Source organism: Abramis brama (assembly GCF_963993115.1).
Source record: "Abramis brama genome assembly, chromosome: 2".
Lineage (NCBI taxonomy): Eukaryota > Metazoa > Chordata > Actinopteri > Cypriniformes > Leuciscidae > Abramis > Abramis brama.
In genome coordinates this window covers 38,747,124-38,768,408 of record NC_139964.1, presented here as the reverse complement: position 1 = coordinate 38,768,408, position 21,285 = coordinate 38,747,124, and the positions used below count along the sequence as shown (strand labels likewise).

Here is a 21,285-nt window from a genome sequence, read left to right as displayed (position 1 = left end):
GTTGTTTTGTTTTTTGCTTTGTTCACTCTATTGGATATACAGTACTGTTCAAAAGTTTGGTGTAGGTAAGATTATATGGTTACACTTTATTTTAAGGTGACGTAGTTAAGTTATGTGGTACTTACTCAAATAAGTACTGAGTAATATTAATAAACATTGAAATCGCAGCAAGGGCCCGGTTTACACCTGATATTAAGAAGTGTTTTCGTTGATCGGATCACAAGTGGATGACGCTAAATAGATGTAAACGGTCTAAAATGTTTTGAGTTTGACTACTTTCAACCACTTCCGAAAACTTACTCGTGGCCGAATGCGTTCGAACAGTCACAAAAGGCCGCCTACTCTCTGCCTACTGACCTAATGCGCAAACATTATGGGAAGCGCACTGGCCAGACGGGATTCAAACTTTGTCGGCTGAAGACTCAAATTTGGGTTGGAAAAAAGAGCCAAGCACAATGTTGTCCCACCATTCCTGATTTCTAACACGCACTTGTGGAAGGCTTGGTCTTGCAGTTTTCAGAGCAGAAATGTAAGCTGCTGCTCTCTGTATGTTGTTCCGTCATCTCCGGGCGCGTTCATATGTGAATTGCGCAAGCTTATTTTGTCCATTAGATCAAAAGATCTGAAAAATGTACCCACCCATAGACCCTCCCCTCGAAGAAATCACGACTGAAGTGGTTGAAAGTGGACAAAAGAGACGGATTAAAATACCAGGTGTAAACGGGAATGCGTCTCCCTCATCTGCTTGTGATCCGAATGACCAAAAAGCATCTTAATGCCAAGTGTAAACAGGGCCAAGGTTTCCTCAAGGTGGTCTCGGACCATGTTTGTTGTTTTGTTTGAACTGAATTTAATTACCATGTTCAAACAGTATACATGCCTACATGAACCAAACTAAAAAGAGAAAATGCACCAGACACACATTTTTCATTGCGACTTACGAAGGAATGGTTTGTTTCTTATACAAAGGGTGGTAAGGATACACTTTCATATGATTTACAAATGGATCTACATGGAAAATATAATGAGTAAAGAAGTTTGGCTAAAACTTCTCCAACTGTGAGGCTAATTGCCAAAAGGGTGAAAATCATATTTTAGTCATTCAGCATGCAGTTAAACACACACATACACACTTTGAATATCTCAAGTTTTTGACGTGCTGCCAACCCTCTCTTCCCTTATGAAAGTCTTTTGGGTAATGGCGTTTACCCACCTCTCTCTTATTTTGTCATTTGTCTATAATTAACACAACCAGAGTAAATTCAGCAAGGATGCAAGGACACTGAAGATCGTGTCTCTAAGGAATCTTTGTAATAGGAGGTTAACTGCATCTAGTCACACAATCAAAACCAATAATACAAATGCAAAATAAATTCAATGTACTCGCTATCTCTCCTCAAAATAAAAAATGTGCAGTGATGTCTATCTTTCCTGTTCTTTGAAGTCATTTGATCATAACTTGATAACGTCTGTGTGTGTGTGTAGTGTTGCAGCCAACAGCAAACAAAACCTGATGACAGTGGCGAACCTGGGTGTTGTGTTTGGCCCCACACTCATGAGGCCGCAGGAAGAAACGGTTGCAGCCATTATGGACCTCAAGTTCCAGAACATTGTGGTGGAGATTCTCATAGAACAGCATGAAAAGGTAAGACTTCTCAAAACTAGTGAGGTGCCCAAAAATGTTGTCTAGGTTTGCAGATCGCTAGGTTTAAAGACACAAGTATCACATTACAGACAGCAGACAGCTAATGAAATCTATTTATTTGAACAATGTTTGATTTTGAACTTTTCTATAAGGCATTGCCCATGCAGGGGTTGTTGTACTTCTCTTCACAGCCAGGAGGGGGAACCATGTGTTTTGACTGTACTCTGCTCAGTTAGCTTCTCTTTCTGATGGCTCAAATACAGTTGGACTACCATACTCATTTGACTAAAATACAGGTTAAAACACTGATTTAATCGGCTTTAGATGACAGTAATCTGGTTAATCCTAAAATGGGGTTTATTCTGAGGGACAAAGGGAGGAAGAGTGAGATTATTTCATAATCTCTGAATTATTTAGCCTTCATTTGAAACAGTCTGATGAATTGCTTTCATACTATGCCCAATGTTGTGACCAATGATCATATTTTAGTATTCAAAATAAACACTAGGATCTATTAATCACTTTTGCTGATTAAATGTTCACTGTTTCATATTATCTTTTGTAAACTGATTTTGTAAACTTGTATTATATTAATAATAATAATAATTAAGATTTCATTTGAATAATAAAATGTTGACTAACCCTAACCCTAACAACAGGGGAATTTGTTTGTATTTATCATACACCATTTTTAAGAGACATACATGCACCCAAAAAAGATGTGGTTAACATTATGATTGTTTTATTACCCATTATGACATTAGTACTCACTTCAGTATGTGTGCTTGGCGTACGTAAAAGAATAATGCAAAAAATTATCAATGTTCTTGTGTTCTGAAAAGCACCCTGAAACAGCATCCAAAATTCCATAAATGGGCAGATTAATGTTTAATATACAGCATTACTAGACAAAATGATATTGCGTATGACCTTGATTTTGTTTTGAGGTAAGTTAAAATAGGTGGGCAAAGCGTTGAGATTCAGAAGCAATGACTCTGCAGAGCAGCAGACTGATTAGCTCCTCTCCAGACTGCTGATACCCCCAGATGCACTCAACAGACAGTGTTTTGCATTCAGGTCCATCTGTAGAGAGAGATAGAAAGAGTAGTTGGAAAAGTTGCGAGACAAAGAAGAGACGAGGGGGGAATGTGTGTAGACTGAGGGCAAAGAGAGAGGGGGGGGTGAGAGGGTAACAAGAGAGAGGCAGATCTGGAATGAGAAAGACGAGGAAGAAAATGTGAGAGGGAGAGAGAGGAATGGGCAAAGACTGAGATGGAAAAAGAGAGAGAGAGAGAGAGAGAGCAGGCTTTGCTGTCGTCTGCAGAATTTCACAACTGTATCAGATTTCTATCCCTTCTACCAGCTCCCTCATTCCTTTGTTCATCCCTGTCGAGAGTTCCACACTTCTGTTAACCTCCGTCACTCACACTGCCCGTCTGGGGTTCAAATGTAAACACTGCGTGACTGTAATGAAGTCGACGCTATTATGAAAACATGTTTCCTGTGTTGTCACTGAACGGCTGCCACTCGTTCAAATGTCAGTTTCAGCTTCTCACAATCAGCTGGGCAATGTGCCTGGGTTATCTTATTTAGGCTTAACTCTCATGAGAGGTCTTTTGATGCCTGTTGCTGTTAATATAGCAAAAGTTCACCTAAAACATGAAGTTTATTTATTTACTAATTTTCATGTCTTTTCAAAAACTTTTTGATTGTCCTTTTTCTGTAGAAGTGTTGAAGAATGTCCATGCTACTCTCTTCCAAGTAAATGGTGATGAAGGCCCAGGCACACCATACCAATATCAAAGAACTAGCACCGATGAAATTCGACTGTGGTGTGCTTTAACACACCCCAGAGACTACACCCCTGAGTGGAAATAACCAGCAGGTGGCAGTAGTCTGTATTTATCGTTCTAAAAGGAAAGAGCTAGGACTGCAGCTGACAAACCGTAAACAAAGCAGTTGTTTGCTTGCTTTCATCACTTCGGTTTTTATACTCGTGGACTGGTTTGTTAAGCTTAACAGCCAATCAGAACAGGCCCTGTCAGCGATTCAACATGCTCAACATACCCGGCAGGGGTCTGATTAGTGCCAACGGTGCAGAAAACGTCACAAAAACTAGGCCGACAGATGCTCAACTATCGCCTGACATTGCTTGATGGCTGACCGTTGGCTTGGTGTGTCGACTTTTAAGCTCTAAAAAGCACCATAAAAACATCATAAAATGGATGCATATGAGCTGTGTCCTTATTCCGAGTGTTCTGAAGTCAAATGATATCCTTTGACCTCAAAATCTTTAAAAATAAACCACAATTTCGGCAACTGAAAATATTCGGCTGAAGCAAAAAAAAGAAAAGAATTTTCAGCAGAAACGGCTGAAATCATTGACCGAAAATATTGAGTTTAATTAGCGCTTCTCCAGTGACGCGGGTGTTGTGTTTGGCCCCACACTCATGAGGCTGCAGGAGAAATGGTTGCGGCCATTACAGACCTCAAATTCCAGAAAATTGTGGTTGAGATTCTCATAGAACAGCATGAAAAGGTGAGACTTCTCACTGGAGATGCGTGACCACTTCTCAAAACTAGTGAGCTGCCCAAAATGTTGTCTAGGTTGGCAGCTGGCTAGGTTTAAAGACGCAACTACACCTCAGAGAGCATCACATACAGACAGCAAGTGAAATCTCACCGTGACCAAAAATGATGCTAGAGTAGCAATATGTAAAATTAGTTTGACTGTAAAATTGAGAGGCTTGTTGCCCAAAGAACTTTACTACAGCTGGTTTAACATATCACCTGAGAACAGGACACCCTGGACAGCATACATTTTCAAATACCCGAATATCCAAATTTAGTTATTAAAGCTTTATTTTCAGGTTTTATTTTTGGTTTTCGGTAAAAAACATTTTGGTGCATCATTACTTTTGAGTGAGGAACAGAGTGAAATTAATTCTTTATTCACTTGCTTGACAGTCATAGTCACCATTCATTATAGAAAAGAGCAGCTTGGACATTCTACTATAAATATCTCATTCTGTGTTCCACGTAAGGAAGAAAGTCATACAGGTTTTGAAATGCATGAGTGTGGATTGACTATTCCTTTAAGAGACAGGTCTCGAGCACATCCAGAATCTTTATTTGTTTTGTTTTTTTCCACCACACATTTGCACTCGCATACATAATCATTTTTATTTCTCTGCAGGCATCGGCTGTAAACAAACTGTTTACTTTGATTTTTACATGCACACAACACATTCAGTCTAGCCAGCAAATCCCACTAACTTTTTGTTCTTTTAGATATTCGGGGATGCTCCGAGCAGCTCTCCATGCTTAGCAACTACACCCCTCTCTGCGCCAACCAGACAGTCCAAGAGGCTCAGCCGCCAGAATCGCCCGCTGGCTGTGTACAACCCGCAGGTGCTGGATATTCAAACAGGTACGGGAGACTAATCGGGTTTAAGCACAGTGAGGTCAAGGGAAAAGCACAAGGAATTATAGTTGTCACATAGATTTACTATTAAATAGATAATGACATAATATAGGGCCTTTATCAATCGAAAGAGAAAGATAAGCAGAACCACACTGACTCTCACAGATATTGCACCAGAAGCACAGAAAATACTGGCCTGTGCCCGGAGATATGATGCAATATATAAATTATAAAGATACTTTTTCTTTAATATTAAAGTGACTTTGCAGCAATTCATAGAGGTTCATTTTCATTTGGATAAACCTGGTGGTAAAATAACCCTTTTTTTGCAGTGTTTGTGCAGTTGGTTTATTTCCATGTGGACATTGGCCGTTTGTCTTAGTGAGGGTTCATGACTATGTAAGACTACTGAGCAATCAGATGTGATGCTCAGCTGAAACATGCTGATTACCCATTGTCACTCTGGGCTACAGGATGTAGTTTGCCAGTCCATATTTAGGTGGATAACTGATGCTTTAGGGGCCCTGGACTTCTTAGAAATGTGTCTTCCAGTTCTCTATTTGGATAATTTCAGACTGTGATCAGTGCAGGATTAGGCTAGGTTTTGAGCAAAGGTTTTTTTTATTTTTAGTACAGAACAAAGCAGATCATATTTCCAGTTTCACTTTTCAGTTATAGAATTATGTGGTTTCAGTATTAGGGTCCAATTCTCACTATTACCTTTGCTTATTAGCATGCATACAGTATTACTAGGATATTTGGGTGTTTATTAGTACTTATAAAGCACATATTAATGCCTTATTCTGAATGACCATATTCTACACCCTGTAATCCTATCCAACACCTAAACTTAACTGCCTTACTATTATTAATAAGCAGTAATTAGCAGTTTATTGAGGCAAAAGTGGTAGTCAATAGTTAGTTAATAGCGAGAATTGGACCATAAACTAAAGTGTGACCGATGTTTCTGTGTGTTCACTTGTTTGTCCACACTACAGCTGTGCAGGTATACTAAAACTAGTATTGGCCCTTTTCACAAAGTGAATTAGCACATTGTCACAAGGCTTTCCAAAATGTGCTGGGTTTTGAAAACACAGCAGTTTTCAGAGTCAGATTAACCACACTGTTCCACACAAGATAGTAAACACTGGTTATTTGTTTAGTAGAGATCCCTCTGTGTTTTGGGATGTTACTTCAGAAAGGGAAGGTGGCCACTGCCAAAACACACAGACAAGGTGGAAAAACTATAAATGTGTGTAATGCTGGATTCATGAAAAGGCCAAACCATCATTATTAATCTCTACTTAAGCATTTTCAGGGTTGAAGGACCTCTACGCATTTTAGTTTTAGTTTAGTTTTAGTTTGTGTGCGATAGGGCTGTGCCGGTAAACTTGACAACCGCATCAGTGGCTGAGTTAGTCTGGCTATCACCAGACCAGATCTTTTAAGATTGAACATTAGTCTGGGGAGTCTGCTCTGTATTTTCTACTGCACAAGAGGCGTGATCAACGGGCATAGTTCAAATGACTCTGTACGCAATTGGATAGTCCTTCAACCAATCAGACCAACGATCCAGGTGACGTACTTTGCAGTGAAAACTCCAGGCAGGAAACGTGTCAATAAACATGTTGGTTTGGAGCATTGATCAGCGGTTTGCAGAAGCAGCAATGGCATCGAGCGATTTTTGCAGGTTGTGCAAAAAAAACATGAAAGTAAGTGGTATTTACACCCACTCGAGTGATTTGTTTGCTAAACTAAAGCAGCCATTGAGCATCGTTGAGAGGTTAAAAGGAATTGGATTGGATTAAACCCGCCAATAGCGTGCCAGGTGGATAAGCCAGTTTGTGATTGGTCCCCGCAAATTTGTAACGGAAGCAGGATAGAAGAATGTACAGGTTTCCAGCCTGAGCTGCAGAGCGAAATCAAATCGCGGGCAGATCGGACTGGGTTTACCCAGTCTGTGGCTGAGTAGCACCAGCAAAAACAATTATTTTTGAACGTGAATGCTGTTTTACGTGGATATTATGACACGAGTGAGGCATGTCAAGTTTATTTGTATAGCGCATTTCACACGCGCATGGGATTTTAGTTTCGCTTTCTCTTGCAGCACAAAATCAAACATAGCCTAAATGTCTTGACACTGCAGAAGATAAAATATGACGCATCTTTGTCGGGAAATATAAAACAAATGTTTTTTTGAAATAACATGTAACTTACTTATATTATTTAGATTACCAATATTTACTGATATTTATTTCAATGTTTTACAGGCTGTAGTGGTGTTTCACTGACAGAAGTGCTAAAATAAACACGTGCGTCTGTTTCAAAATGGTGGTTTAAACTGCAAATTATATTAGACTCAACGGCAAAACCTGCAAACCATGAGAAATGGTTGTTACTCATTTCACATGTGGAGGGGGCATTTATGTAGAAAACTGCACTAAAGTCATTGATTTTTATGCAAAAACAAAACAAAACAAAAAACATTACAAATATACCTAATTAAAAATATATATACTTGGATATAAGACAGAACAGGGACTTCTGACTCTCTTTTTTATGAATTTGGGGACTTTTGTGTTACTTTTTTTGTTATTAGAACACAATCGTTATCAGTTTATATTACCTCTAACACTCGGTGCAAACGTTTTTGCTTAAATTCATATGGCAACAGTGCCATTGGTTGGATACACAAGAGTGTTAAAACCATTAACGACCTGTCAGGTTAAAAAATAAAATGCTTCAATTAAAGGTGCTCTAAGTGATGTTGGGTGACGTCACTTCTTGTTGACGTTCAGAGTATTGTCAAACAAAAGGCTAGCTAGACCCTCCTTCCTCCTTATCCGCGCATTAACCCCCCAAATCCTTCTTGTCGGTTATTGGCTGGAACAGTTTGTTATGTTTCATGGTGCGGGTTAGCCCAGTTTGTTTTTGTTGCTGTTTGTGGAGCATGGGCTGTCTACAGAGAACACGTTTTTTTTTACAGTGTGTTCAGGGGACAGGCAGCTAGCAGATAGTGAGGAGTTGTTTGCTGTACGTGACAAAAAATGTTTTGGCCTAAAAAAAACGTGACATCGCTTAGAGCACCTTAAATGTCTACAATGGCTTAGAGATTGAGAAAGGACGAGAAAAGAATCAGAATATCTAGCCTGGATGCCAGCCAAACTTAGCCCCACCCACAACATTTGAGGTCGGGAAGTTCGGTCTGGACTTGATCCGTGGTGGAGCAACTATGCTCGAACCAGAGCTGTTCGGACCCATCAAATTGTCAGGGCGGGCTTTATACGATGATGGACAGATGATCAATAGTAACGTAATCATCCGCGTCACCAAAGAGCGCTTGGGTTGAATTTGTTTACAACACATGACTGCCGCTGGAGAATTGATATTGTGTAGATTCCGCCATCGCGTCTGTTATAGAAGATATCGACACTCTGATTGGTTGTACAGTAGGTCTATCCAATTGAGTGCAGAGGCATTTTCTTTCCTGGTTCGGTTGAAACGCCCCATAATCACAGCCCAATGGAGCAGTATCTCCATATTCTATTCAGTATATTCTGACTAGAATCTGAGTATGACGACGTCAGGCTACAGAATATCACCTCAAAATGTATTTTAAAAGAAGGTGCAATTTGAATCCGTACACTTTTTTTTCTTGATAAACTTATTTGACCCTTACATGTGTTGCAAATGTACAAAAATGTACAAATATGTCTTTTTCATTCTCATTTTCCTGTTCTTTTTGTCTTTTATTGTCTTTATCGTTTCATTATTTTCTTCCTTGCCATTCTCTCCCTTGCTCTGACAGTCTCTCCATCCTTTGAGAGTCCAGCCCTGGGTAGTGATGAGGCATCAGTGGTCAGTGATGAGTCGGTCTCCTCCCAGTCCTCGAATGCCTCTGGAACGCCCCCCGAAAAATCCAAGAATCATCATGCCACCATTAGCACATCCATGCTAGAGAGCACCGGGTATGTAGCAAAGACTTGTCTCTCCAAAACCATTGTTATAATAAGCATTGCTTATGTGTTGAATGTATAAAAAGGTATATAATGTGATTTAAGAATCATGAGTTAACATTTTAAAATAAAGTATTAAAATTAAATCTTATGTTTTTGCTTCTTCAGAATAACCATTCTTTTCCTCTAATAATTGTATATTAGAAACAAATTGCAAATGCTACCTCTGTGCTGCTTTTGCAGTGTAAAGTCAGAACAACAGATTTTTTTTTTTTTTAAGTTATAAAGTTTCACTTTATTTCTATTGTACACTTTAGACATTCTACTAACTATAAGTATCTTTGCAACTGCATCAACAGTCATTAGAGTATTAGTAGACTGTCTGCTTAATATCTGCTAGCACTTTATTGTGATGGTCCTCCAACAGACATTCTACTGACTATCAGTAACTTTGCAAGTACTTGTCAACTTATTCTACTTCCTTTAACCCTGATCTAAGTCTACCAATACTCAGAGTAGTTGCAAATTAACGAGTTAGTTGCAAAGTTACTATTAGTTAGTAGAATGTCTAAAGTGGACTATCAAAACAACGTGTAACCTAAAGTAAACCTTATATAATCATGTCATTGAAGTGCATGTTAGTGCTAAGCTGTTTAACAGTCTACTAGCAAGTCAGAAGCAGGGCTATTATTGTCACCTAAAATAAAACAGTTTTCTTTTCTTTCTTTTTTTCTTGGCTACATTGTTACTACTAAAACATATTTGTTAATTGAAATAAAGTTTAAATAAAATAAAATATATTAGATTAAAAACTTAAAATAAACAAATTAGAAATGTTACCTTAGCAACTAACTGAAATAAATTAAAACTACTAACTGGAAATCAATAAAAACTAAAGCTGAACGTAAACCAAAACAAAAATAAAATTAACTAAAAATAAATTAAACCTATATTATATAGTAATGTAAGAAAAAAAAAAAATCAAACTAATAAAAATGACAAAAGCACATAATTTACTAAAAAAATTGCTAAAATGAAAGCTGGAAATATAAGCCAATTCAAAAATAATAAGAAAAACTTATAAAATAATGCTAAAAAAGCTATTTAAAATAATTTGGCAGCAGAAAACTATCACCAATATTGTAGGCATAACCTGACCATCCCTTCAGTCTTTTTTGTGTGTGTTGGTATTTGGTTCTGTTTCTGAGCTCAAGCCTGTGCTTGTCAACTTGATTTAGTTCTTGGGCTAAGAGTCTTATCCTGTGCCAGTGTTATTTGCCAGAGGTTTTGCCTCTGGTTTCTCAGCTCTTTCACAGCCCTTCAGATGCTGTGTGTTTGTCTGGGGCTCATGTGTTGAATCCTAATAGGGGCCCACCACTTTCTGCAGTCACCTGGAAATAAACTTTGTGTCCAAACATCTGTTCACTGTTTCTACCACTCCACTCCAAATTTGGATACATTTTGTTCTCACTCATTTCCACAAGCCACAACCTCCATCCATTCCTGCACCCCCTTTATTCTTTTAATTACCCATTCATGTGCTCACAGTTCCCCTTTTCCCATACACATTCGAGCTTTGATCACATGCTGCTCTCTTCTTGGCCTGCGGTCCTGTGTGCAGACGGCGCTGGTCTTATGTAACCCTCTGCTTCTCTCCCTGCCGTTTCCCACTCTCTGCCATCAGAGGAAGCGGCTCCCTGTGCGCCTGTAAATCCTGCCTGCTGTTTGTCCGAGGGACAGGTGGCCACAGCACTACCCCGTAAACACTATTGACACAGAGAGATGTTCGCCTTGTTTACCCTTCTAGCAGGCGCTGTCGCTTACAGAGCTACTCCTGTCCATATGTCACGAGGTTGTCACCTGTTTATCTGTAAATCTCCCAGCCCCTGGCCTTGAAGAAGAGCACAGATCACAGTGATGCTGTAGGAAATGCTGAATTGTGCTATATCGCACTTGATGAAGCTTTGGATGTTGACAGGCCACCGTGTAATTGATGAGACGTTCATTGTATTCTTGCCTTGTTTGAGATAATGTGTTACAACACAGAATCTGGTGCTCTTCACGTTTAAAAAAATTAAATAAAATATTTCAATGAAATGAATGTACTATATTTTAGTTCGATAATGTTTTTTATTTAATATTTTGTATTTTTAGTTGATTTATGGTACTAAATTAAATTTACGCTGTAGTTATAATACATTTATTCACTTTTTGAGCATAGACCTGAAAATTTCATTTCCAACTTAAACTGTCGTTAATCTTGAATGCTTTAGAGCACAAACTTAAATTTCTCTTTTCAAAGACCACACGTGGCAAATTATTGCGAAAGTGAAAAAAGTAAAAAAAAAAGAAAGTGAAGTGGAAAAGTTACAGAATTTTTATGTTTATTGTTATTTAAAATTTTATATGAAATATATATTTTCAAAAATATGTTTTACTCTAAAACTGCAAGAAAGTCAAAGCCATAAATCTAAACAAGTTGTGTTCCAAATTTGAGCTTGATATCTAAAAAAATGAGCTTTCAGTAAGATTTTGTTTGGCCGCAGTACCAAAAGTTTCCACTAGATGAAAATCGTCTCCCATTCATTTCCAATGCGGTCATTTTTGATCGCGAGGAGCACAAGTGTGATTATTTTTTTCAGGACCATTTAACCTTTTCGAATCGTGTGTGTGTGTGTGTGTGTGTGTGTGTGTGTGTGTGTGTGTGTGTGTGTGTGTGTGTGTGTGTGTGTGTGTGTGTGTGCTTGTACAACTATCTTTGTGAGGACCAGTTTGAGTTTTAGACCATTGGAGTGAGGACAAAGAGAGTAAAAAGAGGACATTTTGGCCGGTCCTCAATTTCTGAGACCCCTTTAAAGGCCTGTTTGAGGGTCAAGACTTGGTTTTAGGGATAAGGTTATAATTAGGTTAAGGGTAGGTTTAGGTTTAGGGTAAGGGTTCGGGTTTGGCACTTAGTTGTGATGGGTAAGGTTAGGGTCAGCAGCTAGAGATTGCATTGTGTCAATGAATGTCCTCATAAAGATAGATGTACAAGAGTGTGTGTGTGTGTGTGTGTGTGTGTGTGTGTGTGTGTGTGTGTGTGTGTGTGTGTGTGTGTGTGTGTGTGTGTGTGTGTGTGTGTTTTCACATGGCAATTGCCAAAACCTTTACCAAGTTTTCACAAATGACTGAAGAGCACCAGAGAGTTAATCCAGGGTATCCACAATTGGCATAATTTAGAAAAATGTTATCCGTTATACAAAAGATACACTCTAGATCAATCTGTATTTGCATGTATAGATCTGTATTCGCGCTGGACTGCAAAAAAAAATAAAAAATAAATAAATTGATTGATTGTAATTAGTCTGATACACTGATTTGTATTATTTATAATAATAATAATAATTATAATTATTTATGTATATATACTGTATATATATATATATATATATATATATATATATATAAACTTAATATTAATTAATTGCAAGAATACATGGATCAATGAACATTTTTGAAAAACGTGGAAATGGTGACCAATTCATTCATTATTATTGAAGTTTTTGTCTTGTATTTTTGTCAATGTTGCATGTACTTATTATATGTACACATTGTTTATCAGTAAGCAGCACTTAAAGAGCTGAATTGTTAAACACATTCGATCAGTGTTTGTTTTTCAGTTCTTGTTCAGTCTTAAATCGTTTTGTGCCTCTTTCAAGTAGGACATTTTTTGAGGATCAAGAAACAAGACATAAGATGCAATTCTTTGCTAAGTGCTGTTTTTAATAGCTTAAAATTGAGCGCGATTTCCTTGCTGTGGCTTAGTTGTAATTGTAAAAGCATTTTTGGGGTGAAACCATTTCCCTGTGGTTCTGCTGGTTGCCAGGGCAACCATACTGGATTTATATTTATAATTTTTTTCCCCCACTTCATTTAGCTTTTCTTTTGGAGTTTGACGATTCAAATTCACCTTGTTTTGAAATGTGTGAGCGTGAACGGTATGTATCAAGCAGTGTGTGTGGTGTGTTAGCTGGGATTCATGCGGCTGGTGTGAGTTGTGTGTGTGTGTGTGTGTGTGTGAGGCTGGTGTAAGGTTAATGAGTGGATTTGCTGCACTGCAGCGCTGCTAGAGTCTCATGCTGATGTGCAGCAGCTGAGGACTCACAGACCCACTGCAGAGTCATAAATCACTGCATCTTTCGCTCTATCTATACGTACTGTACACATATATCTCCTTCTCTCTCTTTCTCTGTTCCTCTGTCTCTCCTGCTGGACTATGCTTCTCCTCATTTGCCCCTCTGCTGCCACTGTCCCTGCTTCTATGAGTCCTTCACAACTCCTCACCTTCAGCACACACACATTCCTCGTCCCCATTATCTTGAGATTCAAAACCAGCGTTACCCAAATATAATTAAGAGCATGGCTTGACTTTAACTGTTATCTGGATATTCCAGATTTAAGTGAAGCTCAATTTATGCCATGTATAATATACATAATTAAGAAAACAGAAGTGAAAATTAGAAGTACACTGTCATTTAAAAGATTGATTGGGTTCAGTAAGAATTTTATTCAGCAAGAATGCATTAAATTGATCAAAATTCACAGTAAAGACATTTTTAATGTTACAAAAGATTTCTATTTGAACTCTTTCCCCGCCATTGACGGACTTTTCCGGCTTTCAGTGTTATACGGTAGCGCTATTATACATCTTCTGAAAGAGTACTGAATCTCCTGATCAAAACATGCGAAGAAGAAGCAGAGACCAGCGATATCATATGTAATCATATGCATATGTAAAATAATGCGATCGTCAACATTAAACCGCATATAAATTTAAACTGCCTAATGTTACTGAATGAAATGTCGACCCAGGACGAGCTACAGGACTGTGAAGCTTTGGGGGTGTTGATGGACTCGATCTACTCCATATGCTTTGATCATCGTTCTTAATCCCATCTGGATGTAGTCATTTGACAAAAACGTGATTTTCTCAGCTTTTTTCTCAAAATGTAACTTTTTTTATGAAACTTACCCACATTCAAGTGGTATATTGCACACACATTTCTTTTGATATTGTATGTCCAGCTATTCATACAGCAAAATATTCTGGGGGCCATGCAACTTTTGTGAAAATGAACAAAAACGCTGGTGTTTTTTTTTTTGTGTGTGTGTGTTTTTTAAACGCTGGTTTAAATAAAAATAGGTTTTCACAAAAATATTAAGCACGGCAACGGTTTTCAACATTGATCATAATTCTTGAGCACCAAAACAATAGAATAATTTTTGAAGGATCATGTGACATCTGGCATAATGACATTTTCCATTACAGGAATAAATAAAACGTTACATATATTAACATATAAAATAATTTTAAATTGTAATAATATTTCACAATATTACTGTTTTTGTATTTTTGATCAAATAAATGCAGACTTTGTGCTCATAAGAGACTTCTTCTTACTGACCCCAAACTTTTGAACGGTAGTGAAAATTGACTAGCCACAAGACCTAAATATTATATGAGCTAACAACATTACTCTAGTCAACCTTGTCTGTGTAAAGTTCCATCCAATCATCCAACTTTGTTGACTTCCATATAATGTCTGTACAAGGATACAAAAATGTGACTTCCATGTCTACATGGGGCTGAACAGGTGGTTTGCCAGACTTGAATGTGACTTCAAGTGTCTTGAATTAGCAAAGAACATTTTTTTTTTCCTTCCTGAAGTCTGCATACGTTCATATAGCTGACATTGGAAGCAAGCTAGACAAGCCGAACACAGGCGGTCAGCTATGCTCATTACCTGACAACTGGCATCTGTTAATGTGCTGTACAAGCAACATCATTTTATTGATTATTTCATGCTACTTTAATAACATGTACTGATTAATCGATTAAAAAAGTTTTTTTCAGATCAAAAATATGTTGGCCTATAATTTAGATTTATGTACCGGTATTTCAATTGCATATAAAATATTTGGAATACACAGTTTAAAGAATGAGATTTATGTTATAGTATGAATAAAACTTGTTTTACATGTACAATAACCAGGTTTACCAGATTATCATCAATAAATCCAATATGTAAACCAGTTTAATTCATTTTAACTAACTGAATCTTGCTTGTTCCACAACTTGCTCTATCCAAACCACTTTCATACTTTTCAACTGATTAAATTGAATTGTTTTAACAATTGACTGATTTGCTGATTCTAAGGAGTTTGAGTAAATACATATTGAAAATATTATTTAAGTACTATATTATACTATATATACTATATTAAGTACTATATTAGTAGTATTATTTAAACTCAAATAGGTGCATTTACTTACTATGGATTATTTGTGTATGTGTGTGTGTAGATGCTGTATTTCATGTTGATATTTGCAGTGCATCTTGTGCAGTGCCTGATCCTGCTGTCAGCTGTTGCGGATCTAAAGTGCTCATTTGCATTATTTGCATTTTCTAAATCCTTCAGATTCTTGGGGACGTTGGGCAGTTTTCCCCATAACCTTCACTTCTCTAACCCTCTCTGAGATTGTCAGACTGTCTGAGCCTCACAGCCTCTCTAAGAATAATGATGAAGGGGTTTGTGTGGAGGAATACATGCAGCAGAATGCATATCTGTTGTGTCTTTAACCCCCTTGTTTGTCTGTGTTGTGTTTATATGTTTTGATGTGCATAAATAGACGATGTTCATATTTTTGTAGTTCAAAAAGTAGCTTAGAAGCTTAAAAGTATGCAATCTGTGGATTTTAACAAAATTATGTCAGTCCAAACCTGGGTCACTATTTGTTCTTCTACTTACTGGCTGGCAATATTTCTAAAATAGGTGTCTTTTACTTTAGGAAAGCATTACAGTATACATTTTTTGTGTCACTTTTTGTTCCACAGGATATGCTCTGCCACGGCTTCATGGATGAATAATTCCTCCCCTGACTCACTTACACCGGTGAAACCTGGATCAGTAGGAAAGGAAAAGAATAAACCTGAGGAAAGGTAAGATGTAAACACACTTGTCCCTGAAGAACATGTATTATACACACATCCATTCTCATAGAATGTAATTAATTTGTTCCAGTCTGTTGATTTAAGTGTCAGGTTGGCCGGTTTTGGCTCAACCTTTATCGCATATACTCTCTCACTGTCTCATTGATTCTTTCACTCGCACTCCAAGCTCACAGCCTCAGGCTATTAACTCAATCACACATGCATTCATGCAAAGACGCAAAGTCTTCATCTGTTATTGTTTAGCCTCCGACTCACACACTCGCCAACTTTTCCTTTCCTCCTACATGCCGACACAACTGTACTCTACAACTCTACATGCTGACGCTGTCTCTCTCTCTCTCTCTCTCTCTCTCTCTCTCTCTCTCTCTCTCTCTCTCTCTCTCTCTCTCTCTCTCTCTCTCTCTCTCTCTCTCTCTCTCTCTCTCTCTCTCTCTCTCTCTCTCTCTCTCTCTCTCTCATCTCTGCTTCCTCAGCTCTATTTGTGACTCTACACCTGTACACACAAATGCACACACACGCACATACTTTCTCTTAGTCTCACATTTTCCAGGCAGGGGCCATTGCAATGATCTATAGTTCTGATCCAGACACAAAGATGCATTAACTTTCCATCATATAAAATGAATGATGCCCAATGGCAGGTGATCAGACTCATTCAATTTAAAGTCTTTTAATCTGTTAAAAAGCTGTTGGAAAAAAATGACTGACCTTCAGGAATGACGTCTTTGTTATGTTGCCGTTGTATAGACCTCCTGCAGTAACTTCTGGATTCTGGGTGTCTGCCTGGGTCGTATATTAACTTAAGGGCACGTTGTTCTGAGACAATATATAAAACATTCTGCAGACTACTAGTGAAGAGAGTCTAGAGCACATTGTTGCTATATCTTCTTCAATAACCGCACATTGTTTCTAATAAATGGTTATATTTAGTAAAATCTCAAGTCGTTAAGTTTTTGGAATCAAAAGAGTCTTTAAAACCATTGGACATGATTGACTAAAATTGCTCTTTGTGAGTACAATTACAATTTGTATTTTATAAGATTATTGAAATATGTATGCAGTAAGTATAAATGTTTGGATAAATCATGGAAAAGCCATTGAAATGCATTAAAAGGTGTGGAAACGGTTCTCTGCTTTGCAGAACATGCTCCAAATTTTTGAGTTCTAAATGGCAGGATATGCCTGGATGCTGCCCACACTTGCTTGAGAATTTCTCTCTGTTTGAATCATATCTACTCTTTGATGACTATCATACTTCTAAACTTCTTCAAAGCTCAGTTCTGGGATTTTTACGGACAGATGTTAATCACACAGACTTCTTTCAGTGAGTCCACTGAAACTTCGGCTGAGTCCACTTTACAGCTAGTTGGAAAGTCGTGTCCTAATCCCCACGCTTCCGAATAGCGAGAGATCCACTAACTGATTGCCTCCATTTTTCAGTGTCACCCTCATGAAAGCCAAGGCTGTGTACCCCTGTGAGGCTGAACACGATTCCGAACTCTCTTTCCAGGTTGGCGCAATCTTCCATGACGGTAAGTGTTAACGTTATCACTGCCACAGGCACTCACCCGAATCCACAGACATATTGGATTTGGTGGGTCCTACCAGCACGAAAAAAAAAAAAAAAAATCTGATCTTATATCAGTATAGGTGGAGGGAGGAAAGTGGGACAGGGGTGTAGCATCCCCTAAAATCAATTCACATTGAACGAGACAGAGCTAGAATGACACGAGGAAATAAAGGCCTTAATCACTATCAGAGCTCCTGTTTTCTGAAACTATTCTCAACTACTTCAGCTGAAGCCTCTCAGCAGTCTTGCTGAATTTGATATACAATTGAGATGATTTTGAGCCAAATCAATGGAACCAATGGAATCAAGTGATTTTTTTAATTTTTTTTGTTAATTGGCTTCCCAAATGATATGACAGATTGCTTAAGTAACATTTTGTTACATTTATTAAAAGTTTGTAAAAAAGAAAAGAATATTTAACCAGATAAATAATATTGCTCAACTAAACCAGCAAAAACAAATTATGGTGGTCAAATTATGGGCATAAAACATGAAAGCCAAGAAAGGCAAAAAAACGTAAATATATTTTGAAAATATTGGATAGAATTTTTTATTCTGTCTATTTTCTAGTCAATTTGTATAATTTGTGATTGTAAATGTGGTGTTGCTAGCACAGCATCCGCATGTTCATTTTTCATCATTTTTGTGTTTTTCACAATTTTTCAGTCATTCACTTGGACTTCCTTCACATCCCATTATTCATCAGAGTGTTCTAATACATTACATTTATTGAAATTATAGGTTGTCCTTCGACAAATCATAGTAACTAACTGTACGTGCATCCCGCTGTTTGTTCAAGCAGGCCTGCACATGTTACCAGTCAGTTGTTCAGTATTTCTTTGCCAGTATTTCCTGGCTTATGTCTAATACAGCATTCAGCATCTTCAGTATGCAGTGATAATTAACATTCACAGTTATTAGTATCCTAAGTTTAGACACAGACTTTCAAATTATTCCCAGAGCCTCAGTACCCTTGGATTGAATCATCGCTGCTCTCATCTAAAAAAATAAAATAAATAATAATAATAATAACAATAAAAAAAAATAACTTTCCACCCATTATTCACAAATCTCCCACCTCTTCTGTGTTTGTTTTTTAACACTTTGGCTATTAATAAATCAATAATTCTATCAGCTCCATTTACCACATTTTCCCATGTTCCTTTTTTTTTTTCCCAAATTAGCACAGTAAGTGCTGATAAAGCAAACTTCATCAGGGCCTTGCTGTATCTCTCTTTTTTATTTTTATGTAAACGTTCCTAACTCCTACCCATTGTGGCGTAGTTGACATTCATCAGCCATGCTAACCATCCACATAAGAAATGCCTTCCATCCGATGAGGAATTCTTGCTTGTCTGACGTGCAATGTGACAGAAGAGCTGCAGTAAGACTTTTACCTGTGTGTCCGTGGTTTTGCTCTGCAGTGACACACTCCAGGGAGCCCGGATGGCTGGAGGGTGTGCTGGAGGGAAAGCGAGGACTCATCCCTGAAAACTATGTGGAGATACTGTAACTTCGAAAAGAAAAACCCTCTTACTTCTCTATACATGGTATCCATGGTCTCGGCGGCTCTTTCACAATGGCACCGCTTGTCGCTCCTCCATCCTTCTTCACACTAAAGACATTGAGAGAGTATATACTGTATCCAAAAAACACATATGTTGCTAGCACAAGAGTTAAGTTCAAGTATAAGCTAAGAAGTGCTATATACATATAAAGAGCCTGCACTTTTAAAGTTTGGAAATGTAAATATAGTTTTGCCTGGGAGAGTATTCGTACATCATTGTGACCGTTTGTGTTGTCTTCTTTTAAAATGCATGTCATGATTTTAGTGAAGTAGTTTGAGTTTGTTATGCATTAGTTTCCTCAATACTCAAAGATACCTTGAATATCTTTTCTATTTAATATTAGTAAGGGCATGTAATGATGTATAGTGGTAAATATGAGGAAACGTGTCGAGTTATTAAAGTGCAGTGATCATTATCACTTTGAAATAAACAGTGTGGCTTCTTGGAACACTTACTAGACAAAACTATTGAATATTGAAATTGATATGTGATATATGCGTTCGCATCGAAGTGCCTTAAATTTATGCATGGCATGTGTGACGCTGTTCAATAACTCGAACAGAGCAACTTTTTTTGCTATTCTGTACATAGGTTATAATGTTATGTTGAAGAACAGAGACCGGTAAATAAAAAAAAAATAACCCATACAATGACTTCAAATTAAATATTGCCAAGACTTACATCGGTGTTGTGTACGTAGAATTATGTTTGTTCAAGGACACTTAAAAGCAAAGCACTTTCCCTCTCTTTTAAGTGGTTAAAAGTTTTAAAGACATCACTCACACAAAGACCTTTAAAATGGCAGGACTTCACTGATGTTTAATGAGACCATTTTCATTTTTCTAAGAGCCCTTGTTCCAAAGGTTCATTTTTGTGACTGATTGTAACGGCGGTTATTTAAGACAGTGATTTATGACCTCTGCAAAGGTCTTGGCATTGATGTAATTTTTGTGATGTTGACTCTCTTGTTGATCAATGTTAAATAAATAAAGTGTTTTATTCTTATATCTTGGTTTTTATTTCTATTTATATGTCAAACTGTGTCTATAAATAATGTAAGCCATGCTGCTGTGCACTCTCTGGACCGCCTAATGTGCTTTCTGAAAAATAAACTAAAACATTTGTTAAACGAAAAATAAAGTAACATTGTGTGTAGTTTATTAATGCCAATTAACTTAATTGTGTGGATGTGCTCTCATCAAGGTTTAAAAGACTGTCTTTTTTTTTTTTTTTAGGCTTCTACTGAAAAACTTTAGCTTGAATAAATTCAAAACTATTACTTTCTTCTCATAAATGTTTGCATTTGTTTAATAGGAATTTTGCACATATGAATGATAAACAATAGCCACTTACACAAATGAAACCCGTTAAATTGCAGTAAAAATAGCTGGATATATTTTCTGGTAAATGTACCACATCTGCTGTTCACACATGCAGTGTCTTTCCATCATTTATCTGTTTTGCTACCATTTAAACAACAGCACCAAAATGCCATTAAAACTTGCTGATGCATTTGCCGGAAATCCATTTGGAAAAAGAAGCTCTTTCGTTTCAGTTAAGGTTGGTTATGTTTCGTTAACACATTTTGTTTTAGTATCTGTCCCATTTAATGACATTTCTTTCCACAATATAAAGATGACTCCTTGGATGTTGTGATAGATTCTTAAGATCTTTGGGATTAGCTCAAACTCTGATAGATAGATAGATAGATAGATAGATAGATAGATAGATAGATAGATAGATAGATAGATAGATAGATAGATAGAGAGAGAGAGAGAGAGAGAGAGAGAGAGAGAGAGAGATAGTGTCACCAAGTGTCGAATCACACTTTCAACATATATTTAATGATTTTCCGTTGTATGTAAATTAACTGTTGTCTATTGCATTTAGGGTATACTGGCTTATTCTCTCTTCTACACACTTCTAGCCCTGGAGCTGCAGCTTTCACATTGAACCTCTCCCCATTAAGTGGATTAAATCCTCATTTCCTAGCAGATTTGGACTGCCTCCTCATATATATTGGGCTTGAACTGTAGCACACTCCAGTCTAGGTCCTTACCATACACTGAGTGAAGTGCTTGAAAACAAGCTATTTTAAATAAAAATAGACTATTTTGTTGGAGCCACAGT

The 21,285-nt window shown here is 37.4% G+C and overlaps 1 protein-coding gene across 1 annotated transcript in view; it reads left to right on the top strand.

Annotated features, from left to right (window-relative positions):
• arhgap10 (Rho GTPase activating protein 10) overlaps positions 1 to 20,160 on the top strand; it is a 76,676-nt gene extending 56,516 nt beyond the window's left edge. Inside the window, exons 18-23 of the mRNA XM_084094954.1 lie at positions 1,486 to 1,645; positions 4,937 to 5,075; positions 8,878 to 9,037; positions 15,901 to 16,005; positions 17,458 to 17,549; positions 19,012 to 20,160. Coding sequence (XP_083951080.1) covers positions 1,486 to 1,645; positions 4,937 to 5,075; positions 8,878 to 9,037; positions 15,901 to 16,005; positions 17,458 to 17,549; positions 19,012 to 19,100 — 745 coding nt within the window. The 3' untranslated portion in view covers positions 19,101 to 20,160. The remainder of the gene's footprint in view (positions 1 to 1,485; positions 1,646 to 4,936; positions 5,076 to 8,877; positions 9,038 to 15,900; positions 16,006 to 17,457; positions 17,550 to 19,011) is intronic.
• The last annotated feature ends 1,125 nt before the right edge of the window (positions 20,161 to 21,285 follow it).